The 15,882-nt window shown below is 35.2% G+C and overlaps 1 protein-coding gene across 12 annotated transcripts in view; it reads right to left on the reverse strand.

The window, feature by feature from the left end:
• Positions 1 to 1,225: 1,225 nt before the first annotated feature.
• The window catches only part of LOC122629080 (histone deacetylase 4), a 53,343-nt gene continuing 38,686 nt past the window's right edge, over positions 1,226 to 15,882 (reverse strand). For 8 of the 12 annotated variants that reach the window (XM_043812107.1, XM_043812100.1, XM_043812110.1 and 5 more), the window contains 14 exons: positions 14,345 to 14,449; positions 12,336 to 12,461; positions 12,143 to 12,225; positions 10,958 to 11,067; positions 9,875 to 10,009; positions 9,076 to 9,173; positions 8,867 to 9,004; positions 8,418 to 8,703; positions 7,812 to 8,249; positions 7,424 to 7,693; positions 7,007 to 7,344; positions 6,319 to 6,873; positions 6,082 to 6,221; positions 1,226 to 5,818 (listed from right to left, as the gene is read on the reverse strand). In XM_043812107.1, the coding sequence (XP_043668042.1) occupies positions 5,755 to 5,818; positions 6,082 to 6,221; positions 6,319 to 6,873; positions 7,007 to 7,344; positions 7,424 to 7,693; positions 7,812 to 8,249; positions 8,418 to 8,703; positions 8,867 to 9,004; positions 9,076 to 9,173; positions 9,875 to 10,009; positions 10,958 to 11,067; positions 12,143 to 12,225; positions 12,336 to 12,461; positions 14,345 to 14,449 (2,886 nt within the window). In that variant the 3' untranslated portion in view covers positions 1,226 to 5,754. The remainder of the gene's footprint in view (positions 5,819 to 6,081; positions 6,222 to 6,318; positions 6,874 to 7,006; positions 7,345 to 7,423; positions 7,694 to 7,811; positions 8,250 to 8,417; positions 8,704 to 8,866; positions 9,005 to 9,075; positions 9,174 to 9,874; positions 10,010 to 10,957; positions 11,068 to 12,142; positions 12,226 to 12,335; positions 12,462 to 14,344; positions 14,450 to 15,882) is intronic. The other 4 variants (XM_043812109.1, XM_043812106.1, XM_043812108.1 and 1 more) reach the window with 4 other exon arrangements.

Here is a 15,882-nt window from a genome sequence, read left to right on the forward strand (position 1 = left end):
AATTTTTCCCGCAAACCGAGTTTTGTATTAGGATCACATGATGTGCGAAGAGGTATTGCAGAAAATCATGCCATCCCTTTGTATATTTCTTATTTTGGTGAAATCAAATTTTTTTCGGACCGTACTTGGTGTTTTTTAGGTAAGGGCTGTTTTAGGATTTTAGGTAAGGAGGGTATTTGGATTTTTTTGGTAAGGATAATAAAATATTTAAAACAATTTATAACTTTAAACATTATTTTTATTGTATTATTTTATCATTACAGTTATATTATTAAACAGTTACAAGGTACTTATATGAATAAACTATTATCTAGAATTAAAACTGGGATATAAAGTATTTGAGATACTATGATAAATTTCGCAGTTAAATCGTTTCGGTCTTGAAGTTCTTCTGATTAATAAACTCCGATAGATGGTTCATTTTGTATTTTTTTCTGATGTTCCAATTTTTCGGCACTTCAGCTTAATTACATGTGATCTTCAGGGTATAGAAATATACAATGAAGTGTTTCCAGTTCAGGAACGAAGGAAGTCCGTTTGCTGCGGTGCTTCTAATTGGTTTTCTTCAACGATGTGCATGGGACTTCGTTAAAGGCATAACACATAAGTAAAGTCCAAAAGCACGTAGGTTCTGTGAACAATTAAAATAAATTGTATTATTATCTTATAAATGTATTATTAATTAAATAGTAAATAATAATATTTGATCTGAAATATTTATATGTATATAAATAGTTTAAATTTAATATTATGATATATATGAATATATATATATATATACAAATATACATATATATATATACATATAGATAGATATATACTATTACCTGTTAAGTAGTACGTGCCTCCTAACTATTTGTCCTATAATCATTTGAATTACCTTTATTTGGAATCGTAGTAAAAACGGTACTTACGCGTATTCTAATATTATAAAAAATTTAATTTTATTTTTTACGTCACCGAAAGGAAATATAATTATTAAGGAAATAGTCTACGAATATACAAACAAAATGTTCGGTTTATATATATATATACACGATACTTTCCTTAAATATTAAACATGCAAAAAAATTTATTGCATTTTTAATACTTAGAGAAATTATCGCGTATATACATTTAAACTGCACATCCTGTATATATAATTTCAGTATGAGATTTAACAAATCACGAAGGTGCTGCATGTTATAGCCACGTAAAATATGATTAGCTAAGTTATATCATCATGTAACACAATGACTATACTTTTTATTTAAAATTATATTACGAAGTACATTTATATACATAAAAAATGTATAGCTATTGCATTAAACTTATGCTTTAAAGACATCATATTCGCATCCATGTAACAATATTTTCTTATAACGGTTATCTTCATGTTATATTCTGCATTTAATGTAGCGTAATATCACTTATATCTAATTTGTATCGCTCCGTTATAAATGATACAGGAATGTTATCGGTTTCTTCCCCTATCGAACAAAAACTTTCACAGAATTTTGAATGATCGTAATGAATAATTTATCAAATAATAGATTAAAAATGTGTCGATATAAGATCAACCAAAAGAACAGAGAAACAAAAAAGAAAAAGAAAAAAAAAGGACGCAGGACATCTTTGCATCATTAACACCGGCCATAAGTGAAGTACATATTCTGTAGGCCTACGACGAAAACTTAATTTCCCGTCGCTATTAATTTGTATTGTACAAAAAGTTCGAGTTTCGCACCTGCATCGCCGCTATGATTGCTTTAACAATCACAACAAGTCGCTCATTCGACTCGTTCTTAAATTATAGATAGTTAAATACACTTGTCTATATAAGATTATTTACCATAATGTTACAATAAAATCAATTTATCATCCGTTCGAATGATATACACTTAAAACCGATTTTCTTACAAAAATTATTAGATGTTTTCATTGGTTAGATTGTTATCGTAAATTGATGTATACACACACATAGGCTGGGCTCGTATTGAAAATACACTGCAAATGAATTTTTCAATAATTCAACATTGCTCTTGTTCTCTTTCATTTGTGTAAATATCTAGGGACAACATTTAACAAACACTTGAGATTCTTGCGATAAACGATATATCCATTTTTTTGTTCATCGTGAGATATACAGCTATATAATGTACATATATATATTATATATATATATATATATATTTCATATATAATATATATATATATTTTTTTTATTTCGTTTGTATGCCAAACACTTTACATATACAATATATTCTTCTAATTCGTTCTTTTTATTATATCAATAAATGTTCTTAAATTCATCTCTGCTTTCGTAAAATGCATGACACAAAAATAAATGCTTGTATCTGAAGTATATTTTTCTCCTATCCTCCTTGTCTCTCTGCCATTTTCTCTCTCACTACTAGCTCTCACTAACTCTCACACATTCTTCTTTCTAACATTCTCTCTAACTCTCCCGCATTCCTCGACAACGTTACATCCTTCATTAACCATACGTTAATAAACCTTTTTACAAAATATCACAAAAATCACACCAGCCTTTGTCCGTAGTAAGAAATGAAATCATCGTGAAAGGTTTTTTCAACAGACAAAATACAAAGGACAATCTGATACATATATAATATTTTTTTTTTTAAATATCTAACGTCATTAAAATTGCAACGGATTACGGGATAGTTAATACATCGGTGCATCTTTGCATGCTCGAAAAATATAAACGAAAACTCGTTACACGTTTTACATTATGCCATGGTTCAATTTGGCAGTGTCTCCTATGACGATTTTTACACGGTAATAATAAAACACATGAAACGTTAACACAAATACGCGCAACGTGTGTCGTTATATCCAATAAAGTGTTACTTAATTTTTTAATTATATCTCAAGAAATTCTCATATCTCACGGAATTTGTTTTGTAATACCGTCCAAGGGATATAATCGAGCACGCACATGTATAATTATTAATAATACCGTTGTCATTTCTACCGCGTTACAAATATTATCTTAAAGCGAAAAATTTAATCATTCCAACGATAAGAGAGATGTCGGATGATCAGAAATTGTTAAAAACGTTTGAGCGTATAATAATAGCCTTCGCGAACGTACATTGGTAATGGGTATAAATACACAAACTGTGCAAAATGTATATGATTTTGAAAGAAGAAAGAACTTTTATAAAATTCATCAACGAAGTTCTCGTCTACCTTCATCATAATTGTTTTCAAATATAAACACGAAGATATCTTATACCAACGAGCACGCTAAAAATGCACTTCTTTATTAATCCTCTATAACTCAATTTTTGTTTGTTGTCAAACAAAAAATTATCTAACGTGAAACTTAAAACATATTATACTAAACTTAAACTAAAGAAATATTAACTTTTACAATATGAACTTAACATTGATTGTGACTTGTGACAAAAAGATAACAATAACATTTAACAAATACAGTGTTTCACCTCGAAGTAACATTAATTTATAGAGGATTATTAACTATCATTCTTAATTGCCCGTTGTGTTACATAAATAATACAAAAATCTTTTATAGTGTTTCATATGTTTATGATACACTACCGTTCACGAGGACTTCCGGCTGTGCCATGACAGCTTTTTCTTCGACAATAAGAATGTTTTCTAACAGATTAAAATCATATATGTATGTAGGTGAAAACAAAGCGCCAGTGACCAGCACAACGCACGTAGTATCTTTGCCATATTTTTATTTTTATTATTTTTTTTTTGCATTTTCTTTTCTTTTTTTCTCCTTTCTTTTTTCTTGTTTCCTTTTGGCAGAAGACGAACAATGTATCTTTAACTCTACTGTCTTTTTAATACACTTATCAAATCCTGATATATCAATGCAATCTAGCCAGCCAATGGCGTGAAAGACTTCGCGTGCAAGATAAAAGTGAGAGCTAAGAAACAACGATGACATATATATATATATAACGCAACCTGAGACGAATTATATAATTAAGAACTTCAAAAATTCGTACAACGATCAATTAAATTTATCGTACGATTCGTTGTTCTTACCTTACTTTAATCCCTTTTATTGTAAAAGACGTATATATACGTTTTCAAAAAGTTGTTGATTACTGATGAAAGGCGCAAGTGTATGTCCAATAAATTTTGTAGGAAACAAAACATCCATTGTTTGCTTAAATTGATAATAAAATTGAATACGAATATAGTTTACATGTTGCGTGTCAACCGATTAAGTAATAATGAATGATTAAGGTATAATGATGGCTATAATGTATTCTTCAACTTGCATCACGTTATGTAAATGTCATTGTATAGCACACAGCAGATAATTTCCAGTTAAAATGTGCTGCAATCAAAGGGTTAATACGAAATACATTAAATGTAACAATGAAATATCGTTATATACAAAACAAAATTATTTACACCAATAATGGCAAAATTTTCTTTGATATACAGAGTAGATCCAACAATAGATTAATTGTGACCTAATTGTACAATTCACTGTAGAAATGTGACAATTCTTTAATCTGCTCGCGAAGTCTTATATGCATTCTTCTTTCCCTCTCCCTGTTTCCAAGCCTCCCTCTCTCTCTCTCTCTCTCACCCTCTCTCCTTCTCTCCTTCTCTCCCTCTCTCTTTCCCTCTCGCTCTCGCTTACTTTAAATTTTATGTACGTATAAGATGTAGAATACGATTTCATAACGTATATGAAAAGCAAGTACGATAAGCATAAGATTGTATTTTATGTGTACGTATGTATATGTATATGTATATGTGTATATATATATATATACATATATATATATACATACATATATATATAACGTTGTATCGGAAATATATATGTATACCTTTTTTCCTTAATAAGCACGCTCCAAACACTGTCAACGACACATAACACAATTCTTTAATAGAATTGCAATTGGATTGGAAAAGAAATAAAAATAAAAAAGAAGAGACAAAGAAGAAGTAAGTTGTTTCGATGCATTAAATATTCAGCACGAAATAATTAATTGTCTTTAAGAGTCAATTCTTTTTTATTAATTCTATATAATATTATCGTTGATAAAAGAATTATGTTTGTGCCTGTTGACAATTCATTTCTTCCTTATCTCAAACCTCGGGATCCTTCGTTGTTGATTAGTAAGACACTGGTAAGAAGTTCTCAATAACAGACTTCCAATGTGAACGGAGGACCGTCAACCATTTCTTCCGTACATTAACCTTTTCCTTTGAAAAAACTGTGTCTATACAGTTACAACTTTTTACAACGAAAATGGATCGTATACTCTGTGATGGACAATTAAATAAAAAGAATGAGAAAAGAAAAATGAAACAAAAAAAGAAAAGAAAAGGAAAAATGTCAGAGAGAGAGAAAAAAAAACAAAGTTAGATTACCCAATAAGAAGCGACAAATAACGGCTCTTCCGCTCGTAGTAATCTTACACGGATAGTACTCGCATTACACAACTCGTTCATGAACGATATTAACTCGACAAAAATTTCACATTTTTTCCAATGGTTTGTTGTCTTTCAAAAAACGCCAGCAAAGGGTCATCGACGACTTACAAAAGACACGTCGATGATCTCATCAACGTAGACTCTTCATGGATTATCTTTCCAAATGTAACATACCGAATCCATGATCTACATGTATCTTTGAGAAAACGAGACATTCTCGTTTCCATGCTTTCGGTTCCTAGCTCCGGTCACGACGTTTCTCAATTCGTTTTCAACATGATCGATGATCGCTAACATCTAAACGAATACGCTTCATTTTGCCTCATCTTGCTCCATCGGTTCCTCAGAGACTTCTCGGGAATGATCCGGCGTAGTTCTATGAGAAACGAAACGAGTAGATGCTTTCGTTAATATTTAATAGCAATTAATTAGTCGACGAGTATTTAAATTAGAAGAGATTCTAAATCAATTAGAAATAATTGAAAGGAGATAATTATTTTCGCACAGATTTCGATATTTCGGTATACGTTTTTATATATTCATCACTTAGGTACTCAACGATATTTAATAATGTACCGTTGAATTGTAATAGTAATAATACTAAATATGTGTACGAGATATCAAAAATAATAAACTCACGTAAGATTCGTTGGCTGTTGCATGGAAAGCGAAGCCATCGCAGATACTGTTTCCGTTTCGTCGTGTTCCTTCTGGCTTGCCTCAATTGCGCTCATACCGACGGTATGAGCGAAGAGTTTAACGCATTGCCAATGAGACATCTGTATTAAGATAGAACAAATAGTTAAGATTGAACGTTTAGTTGAAGCTTAGACAGATATGATCTTTTATTATAAACTATTGTTGTCTATAAATTACCTGAATGGCGATAGTCTTTTGTAATGTATCAATGGCATTTTGGCAAGGAGCCCGCGTGAGTTCATCCTCTCGAATTGGAGTTGGTTCATCACCTAGCAAAGCTCTCACGCACTCCTGAGCGGAATCGCAGATCGCTGCCAAGTCATAGCCACCTTCCAAAGCTAGAACGACCTTACCACCTGCGAGAGTTAGCAACTGCTGTGTCATCCTACCGAAACACGCAGGGCTGACCTTGTAGCCACCAAGAGGTGCTGGATGACCAACAGCAGCATCAAAACCCGCAGAAACTAGAACGATTTCAGGATCGAAAACCTTGGCGATCGGCATCACGATCGTTCGAAAGGCTGCCAAATATTCGGCGTCTCCCATTGGTGGATTTAATCCACCAGACCATGCAACGTTCACGTTATATCCTAAACCCTCGCCTGTACCACATTCTGTTGGTCCACCCGTACCTGGGAAAAAGTTACCCTCGTCGTGTCGGTGTATGGAGAGGTAAAGTACTCTAGGATCGTCGTAGAACATATGTTGCGTTCCATTTCCATGATGAACATCCTAGAAAATTATTATCATATAACGTTTTTCAAGAAGTCTTTCGAGAATACTAGCTGTCCTCGAATGATACTGAAAATAGTAAATCTAGCTTAGCACTAGAAATAGCAGATAATTAACATTCTCGTGTTCTTACCCAATCAAGGATCAATATTTTTCTGATGTCAAGTTTTTGTTGCAACAGACGAGCAGCGATCGCCACGGAATTGAAGAAACAGAAGCCCATCGCTTGATTGCTCTCCGCATGATGCCCCGGAGGTCTAACGACTGCAAAGCCATTCTTGATGTCACCCATCGCTGCTTTCAAAGCGAGATCAACGACGCAACCTACGGCCATTCGAGCGGCAGGTGCCGTGTTTAACTCGTTCCACGTTGTATCGGAATCAACGCCTACTCCTCCGCAAGGCAACTCAATGATCGGCAATTGTGGAAGCTTTGACATATCTAACTTTTGACGATTCAAAGGATTCGTTCCTACGTGAAAGAATGTTCAAGTTTAAATAGAGGCACAAGTTTAAAATTTCCTATAAAAGCATGCTTTTTCTATAATTACCGAATAGAAGCGTGTGAGCCTCGCTATGACACGTTTGAATTTCTTCAAGCGTGGCCTGACGAGAACGAACTCGACTGCAACGTTGAGACAATCCTGTCTCCGATAGCCTAGCCCAGACACTCTGTAATCTACCACCGTGTTCGGGATGGCCCCTTACAGTTTCACCACAAACACAGGCGTGTTTCAGCATCAATTGATCGTATGCCAATCCCGTGTTAGCTCGATGAGGTGAGCCCCGAGCAAACATATCACCACCGCCACCCTGAGGTCCTTCGTGAAAGTTCAAATCAATAATTATATTTTATTTACTGTTCCTTACGAAGTGTTGTATTCCTTACGTAGTTCCTACTTGTGTATCCATCAATCACTATTACTTCCGAATAATTACCTAAATGTACCAACGGACTAGAGAGCGCTCTTGAGAGTGGTCTGGCGGATTGCGAACTCCTTCCGCCGGAATAGGCCGTCGACTCGTTCGTCTGTAATGTGTGTCTCATCATCAGATCTCTCTGCTGTTGCAAAAACTGTTCACGATCCCTCTGTTGTTTCGAAATCTCGCTTTCCTCCGATAAATCCTTTTTCCCCGTAAGGTCTATCACCTCGGACTCCTCGCTTTCTGGCGCTTCGTCCAACTGATTGGTCTGTCCTCGAGAACTAACTCGCGTTAAGACGGTCTGACGAATTTGTTGTTTCAAATAATTGTGCGCTTGTTGTTGATCATGGTGTTGTTTCTCGATCAGATATTCCTCGTAATGCGCAGGTGGTGCCATCATCCCACTTTGCAACATCGGATGACCAAGAGGTAATGGCGCGGATTGAGTTCTACCTGGATGATGGAAAATAAATTTAAAACCAACGTCTCGTTTGAGTTTAGATAAATCGCGAAAGTGCATGCTGTGTTTCGTGTTGACTCTCCTGGTGAGCTTTCGTTTGTTTTAACGGAACAGAGCACGCACGTGGAATTGTTTGTTAAGGGAAGAAAGCGAAAACATACTACCTAAAGGCCGGTGACTAGCCTTCTGCAGTCTTGTATGTGCTACTTGTGTATCCGTAATCGGTGCGGTATGATATACCGGATGTTGTCTGCTGCCTACTGACACTTGTTCCAAATTTTGCATTTGTTTGTGAATGTACGTAGGATCTCCATCGATGACCGTTAGCGATGGATAGAACGGTAAAGTGCCTGGTAACATCTGACCGGTCAATGGCATACCAAGACGAGCCGTGAATGCAGCACGAACTTCAGCTTCAGAGACTGGTGCTAATTTCGATCCGCTCTGCTAAAAAATATTATTATGTTCTTACGTAATTATAACTCAATACCGAAATAATCCGACTTGAAATAACACCTAACTTATAACGCAATCAAATCCAAAATCTGATCAAACCAGGTCGATCGAACCAAGCTGATTAGATATCAAACAGACAATTATCTAAACTTACAGCCGAGCTGGATGGAATTTGAGGTCTTCCCAAAGAGATGTTGGGCATGGACGGTGAACTAAATAACGAAAGATCCGAGAGACTTCCCTGTTGACTACTACTCGTCAGCGGACCACCATAACTCGTACTTTCGCTTTCCTACGAAATGACACGACGTGAAACTTCCGAAATTATAAGCGAATAAGAACTTATCGATCAATATAATTTACTTCTTGTATCGCTGTATTGCTTCCTGCGGTGGGACTCGCCTGAGAATTATTAACAGTCGGTGGTGAGTTAGGCCCCGATTCTGGATTGCTACCAGCATCTGAAAACGATCGGGTATGTTCTACGTTAGCAAAACAAAAAGATCCTCGGTCAAACATTAAAAAAATAAAAAAGAATTTTCTATCGACGAGGCGCTCGAATTCCATCGAAATTGCATTGCTTACGTATCGGCAAAAAAATGTGGAAAACTGTTGATAACCTCACCGTACTCACGATCTACGGGTGCGAGATCGGACGTACGTATTCTCTTCTACATACGTGTGTATATTATTGTAAGAAGGATCTTTCATGCGGTTAAAACTGGACAAAATAGCATAATTCAACAAGTCAACAGTCCAAAACGAGAAAGGGGGAAAGTAAAAAAACAAACAAAACAAAACAAAACGAAATTAAGGAAAAAATAGAAAGAAAGAGAAATGAGAGAGGAAGAGAGAGAGAGAGAGAGAGAGAGAGAGAGAGAGAGAGAAAGAGATAGAGAGAGATAGAGAGATAGATAGATAAGAGATATAAAAACATAAATGAATTAAAAACAAGAAAAGTAAAACTAACGAATATTGCTGTTATTATTAATATTATTAATATTATTATCATTAATGATTATTATTATTATTATTATGGCTATCATGATTAATCAAAAGAACACGGGTGCAACGAAATTTCGGCGAATGCTCACGCGCGGAGGATGGTCTTGCGAGTTCGTCCGAAGACGGTCCTCTTGAGCGTAAAATGAAGGTGACGTACTTGCTAGTAGCGACTTCCGCTTGAGGTGCGACAGAAGACGATCCTTCCTTCGTGCCATCAGGGGCGAGTGCCGCAAGGCCGCCATATTCCTCTCCACGCGCTGTTTTAGTCGCACCTTCAGGTTCGGCTCCGATGCTGGCCAATTTTCAGCCAGGGTTAGTCGGTCATTATCATACCAGGTGGAAGAAAGAAGAAGAGGACGAATACGAGAACGCGACGTTTTCGAATTCGTTAAACGTTTCGTGACGACGAATCGATTTTTCGATGATCGTTTATAAAAACGCGAGAAATGTTATTTTTATTTAGATCGACGCACCTTTTTCAATTACTGATTCTTTTTTCTTTCATTTTTAGTTTTTCTTTTTTTGATTATTTATTGTTTATGAAGGAGGATCCATTTATTTATTCTCTTTTTATTTTCTCTCGCGTCGTTTCTATTGTAAATCTCCGTTTTTAATAACGTTAATAATTGGCAACACACACACTCGATCTAAAGTGCTGATCTTGGCGTGTTAAGCAAAGAGAGAGAAAAAAATAAAATAAAATAAAATGATAAAAAAAAAGTATGAAAAAAGAAAAAAAATTAAAAATAAAGAAACTAGGCGGACGAAGATAAACGTGATGTATTATATATTGCACGTAAAGAGAGAAAAAAGTAAAAGAGAAAGATAGAGAGAGAGAGAGACTTCGTCGAAAAAGAAAAAGATGTGCGTGCTTTTAAATGACGAATTGAAACGACGCACGGTTAGACTTGAATTCTTTACATTTGTTTTTGTAATTTAATTATATTAATCGCGGATCACGTAAATCGCTAACGTCTTCTTCGTTTAAGAAGAAGAAATAAAGAAGAGGAAGATGAAAACGCGAGATAACGAAATTCGAGAAATCGAGCGGGTCGGCCGCTAAGCTGCTGCTTCTGGGGGATCGTCATCATCTCATGGAAAAAAAACGTAAATCGTGTCGCGACAGGGCGACTTGGCCGATCGCAAAAAAATCCATGCTTTAGTAGGCATTCTACTGGCACACAGAGACTAATCCTCACGAGGTTGCGCACATCAAACTATGATCCTCGTTAATATATACCTGTCTTTCTCAGTGGGAAATCATCGCCGAACTTCTCCTGCAACATCTGTGGCATACGATAAGGATGCGAGGAATTTGTGTTGCTCGTTGTTTCGGACTGTGGCTGCAACCTGAAGAAAGAAAGAAAAAAAAAGAGAAAAATACAATAATTTCGATTAAAAAAAAGAGGAGAATCAAGTAGTATTCTTTTCGTGATACGTTTCTTCTTTAAAAAAAAAAAAAAGAAACTGGACTGCCTATCTTTCAAACTATAACTTGATAAATTCCATTTGAAATAATAATTATAATAATAAAAATAACAACAATAATATTAATAATAATAATAATAATAATAATAATAATAATAATGATGATGATGATGAGGGACAAGTCCGATTAAGGTACCATCCGTTTAATTTGTACAGATACACAAATGATATTCGTCTGGTCGAGGACGAGGAAATATTTTCGAGAGCTCGTTGCCCGTAGCTAAATGGATAACTGGGCCAGGTTGTGCTATTACCGTTACTCTGTCGACGACAAAGAGGAAGAACAAGAAGAAACGAGAGGATGAAGAAGAGGAAGAGAAGGAGAAGGAGAAAGAGAAAGAGAAAGAGAAAGAGAAAGAGAAAGAGGAGGACACAACGACGAGGACAACGAAGACGGGGCTACCAAGTCGACCTAACAACAAGCCATTAAAACAAAAACGACGTGCGAATCTCAATTCGACTCGGTCGGCAACATCGTAAACTAACTAACTAACTCGAATATAGATAATGAAGCATCGGATTTAGTTGGACCGTTGCCGGATCAATTCTCGTGCCAATCGTATAATGAACTTGAGCGTCGCACGTGTCAGCTAGTTCTGTATTCTCTTTGTATGTTATATATCTTAACTCGATGGTAAACGTGTAAAACGTGTCACGTGGGGGTATCTACGATATAATAATAATGTTCTTATATAATAAGATAACTACTTTGTCTTACAAAAATAGACGTCCGTGAAATTTCTTTTTATAACTCTATTTTTTTTCCGTTTTTATTTCATATGATATAGATAAATTATTTTCTCTATTAAGATCTACTTGATCTAATCAATTATATATATATATATATATATATATATTATATATATATCCGTGTGTGTGTACGCGAATATTTTTATTTTGTTTTGTTTAATTAATGAAAAATAAAAATTATACTCACCAGCTTCTATATCCAGGCGTACCAGGGACGGCCCCGTTCGCCGCAGCAGCGGCCTCCCTTTGCTTTTTATTCACCAGGAAACTCTATGTTAACAATTGCGATCGTAAAAAAAGATAAGTACGAGAAATTAAATCGGCGATAATAAATATTTAAAACAATAAAAATTAAAAAATTAAAAAATAAAAAGAACTACCTGAAGACGTTGCTTGACCTCCGTCGAAGCGATGGCGCTATGGTCATGCTTGTCCTTCTTCCTGAGTGCCTCTAATCGTTCCTTTTCTCTCAATTGCTCCTCCAATTGTTTCTGCTTTTCCCAAAGCTACGATTAAAGCGTTACCTCTCTTAAAGTGCTACTAAAATATAGTAACAAACGATATTTTCGTCTGACAATTTCTTCGAGACATGACAATTCCATTACAAAACATTCTTTTCTAAACTTAACGTTTGATCTATGAAAAGAATTTTATCTATGAAAAATAAAGACGAAAGAAGTAAAAAAAATTAAAAATTAAAAAAAAAAGGAACAAAAGAAAAGAAAGTAATTTGAGAAGCCCGGGAGAAAGAGCGTCGCAACAGCGACGCCTACGTATTTACGCGGGAAATTTGAACGGAACCACCTGTTTCCACCTGTACGCTCGAACACCTGCTCGCACCTGTTAGCGGAAGTGACGGCTGTGTGCGCGGGCGCGTTCCTTCTCGACAGGTGAACACGGGGGAGTGCGTGGTTTATGCGCTTTTGATGCCAAAAATAACACAGAAAAATAGAAAAAGAGAAAGAAAAAGAAAGAAAGAAAGAAAGAGAAAGAGAGGGATAAACCGTTATAAAGAACACATCGTGGTGTCACACTCGTTGCAAGAACTCCAAGAATAAAAGGCTTGCAATTACGTCAAGACACATCGTCGTCGTTGTTGCTCGGCTGCATAATTCCGCTTTCGAATTAGCGCCCACGTTCTTTAAATACATACGCACACACACGCACGCGTAAAATATTATCACGATGATGAGAGAGACGATCATTCACTTTCTCTCTTCTCGTCGCCATTTTTAACCGCATAATACAATTTCGTATTACTGTCGTGCTACGAAAATAAAGCGATTTATTTTCACAATCGACATTTATCATTTTTATCATTATCATTATCATTATCATAATCATCATCATCATCATCATCATCATTATCATCATCAGAGTTGTCGTGTCGTCCCTCTATGACGCACGATACTACGCTCGACATAGCGACACACAACAATGAGAGGAATATTCCGTCCGGACTTTCGACTCTTCGCGGATACTTCGAATGAATGGATTGACTCTCGATGTGCGTGTGTGTTACCGACAGGCAAGTGTACGCCGCGAATTTCCATTCTTTTTTTAAATTCGACGAGTAAGCTATATCAAACACGATGTATGTTGGTCCTTGTGATATTATTGTTGTTAATGAGATTTAACATAGATGCTCAATTTCTAAATGATTCGTAAATATTGAACAACTCGTTGAAGAGATAATATGTGTATATATTACACGTATATTCTTATCATCAAGAAGAAAAGAAAGAATGAGAGAGAGAGAGAGAGAAAAATGATTCCAAAAATAAAATTATTGTACACTTCGTTATCAATTTCTTTTTTTGAACACGTAAGCGATGATGATAACGACAGAGAACGTCGACTAAGATGCAAGGATGCGCTCTGCTCGAAGCAATCCTAAATATATATAGTATATATGTATAATATCGTTTATATATATATATATATATATATATATATACACACACATTCGTATATTGGAAAATATATACCATCAACGTTGTTTATAAATAATAAGCTTCGAAATATCTTGGTTGATCAAAATCTTTATCGTTGCATCTCTCTTTCTATTCTTTCAAGATTCTCGATAATAATTATATTATGTGTCACAAAAAAAGAAATAAAATGATTATTTATAAATGTACTTGTATAATTGACATGCAATTCTTATATTCAATTCGACCATTTAAAATATGATTTATTTTATATACTTCCGTAAAAAAAAGGAAAAAAGAAAAAAATACCACGTCCTAGCCAGCAAATTTATTCTCTTCTTTTTTCTTTTATTTCAGATTGACACCGATATTTTTAATGTCGATCGAATAAAATAATATATGATTGTAAAAATAAAAAAATAAAAGAACAGAGAAAAAATGGAGAAGTCGAGTAATACCTTGAGCTGATGCATTTGTTGTTCGTGCATCTCGGCCAATTGCCGTTCCTGTGCTTGATACTGCTGCCGCAGGATTTGTTGCTGTAGCTGATGGTGCTGCTGTAGCTGGAACCAAACCCAGACATCTCAAGGGTAATGCACCAGATTTGAATTTTTTGAAATAATACATGTAACTGTTAAAGAGAGAGAGAGAAAGAGAGAGAGAGAGAGAAAGAGAGAGAGAGAGAGAGAAGGAAAGAAGAAAGAAAAGAAGGAGAAAAGAAATAAAAAGACTTTTTTTGAAATAATCAGAACCACACGAGTCATGGTTAAGATGGGAAGATGGATGGCATTCGCCCAGAAGGAAATGCGTGGGTCGACGACAGACGACAAACGGCAGAGGAGCCAAAGCGTTAGCTCTCTTGCCAATTGGTTACGTCCGCGAATGAACGAGCACGTAGTAAAATCGACGCAGTGCGTATCGTTGCTCCTCTCTTAGTTAGCAACGATGAGATACTCTATTCCATTTCTTTCCGGAGTCTAAAAATATTATTCCAAGAATTATCTAAGACTCATCGCTAGAGGTAACTACGAGAATAATGATCGATGATCCACCTATTCTCATATACATTTATGTTGTTAGATATACGTATGTACATACCATACAATCGAGTGAGTTTGTAACATTCCAGAAACATCAAATAAATTCCCAACGTGGTTAGAATGTTATTATAGAATTCTTAGAACTACAGGAGGTAATATCTTCGATGATACATACTAAGAAATAATTGCATGAAAGATAAACTTTATTTGATCGAACTCGAATGCGACTTGTATCTACCACTAGAAAAAATTGTGTATACCCTTTCTCTCTCTCTCTCTCTCTTAGCACTGTTCGGAGAGAGATCGAACAAAAGAACGCGTTTCGATCTTATATATACGTTCGATATTGCTCGCTCTTCTCGACGTTCTGAAGATGCCTGCTGCTGTCTAAAGAAAAAGAAATCTCACTAAAAAATCGATCATCCGATAAACCAATGCAGAGAACACGATAGGATGAATTTTACGGAACAAACTAAGGCGAGAACCCTCGCACTGATTATACCTCGTAACGAGATATCCTCCTCTTCTGGATGGAAAGGATATGCCTTGAAGGCGACCATTTTGATAGTTGGCTTTGGTACCTACGTCCTCCTTTGCAAAAGAAAACCTCTTTTCCGTTCTCCGAAATGGCCCTTACGTTTTCTAACAAGGAAGAATAAATCTAACGAAGACATCGTCGGATCTGAAGGGAAAGAGATCAGGTTTTTAACGAAAACGATAGTTTGTGATAAATTCGTAAGAAGCTAATTAATAATTTCCATTGTTTCTCTTTATACCAATATATTCCACGTTCTATTTCCTATTTTACAAAGCTCTTTTATTTCCATCCTATTAACTGTTTAATTATTTGTTCAGTTCCTCTTAATATATATATATATATATATATATATATATATATATATATATATTCATTTACGTGCTCATTTATTTTCTTTTCTATTGAATATAAAATTGTG

The sequence above is a fragment of the Vespula pensylvanica genome, chromosome 5 (assembly GCF_014466175.1).
Source record: "Vespula pensylvanica isolate Volc-1 chromosome 5, ASM1446617v1, whole genome shotgun sequence".
NCBI lineage: Eukaryota > Metazoa > Arthropoda > Insecta > Hymenoptera > Vespidae > Vespula > Vespula pensylvanica.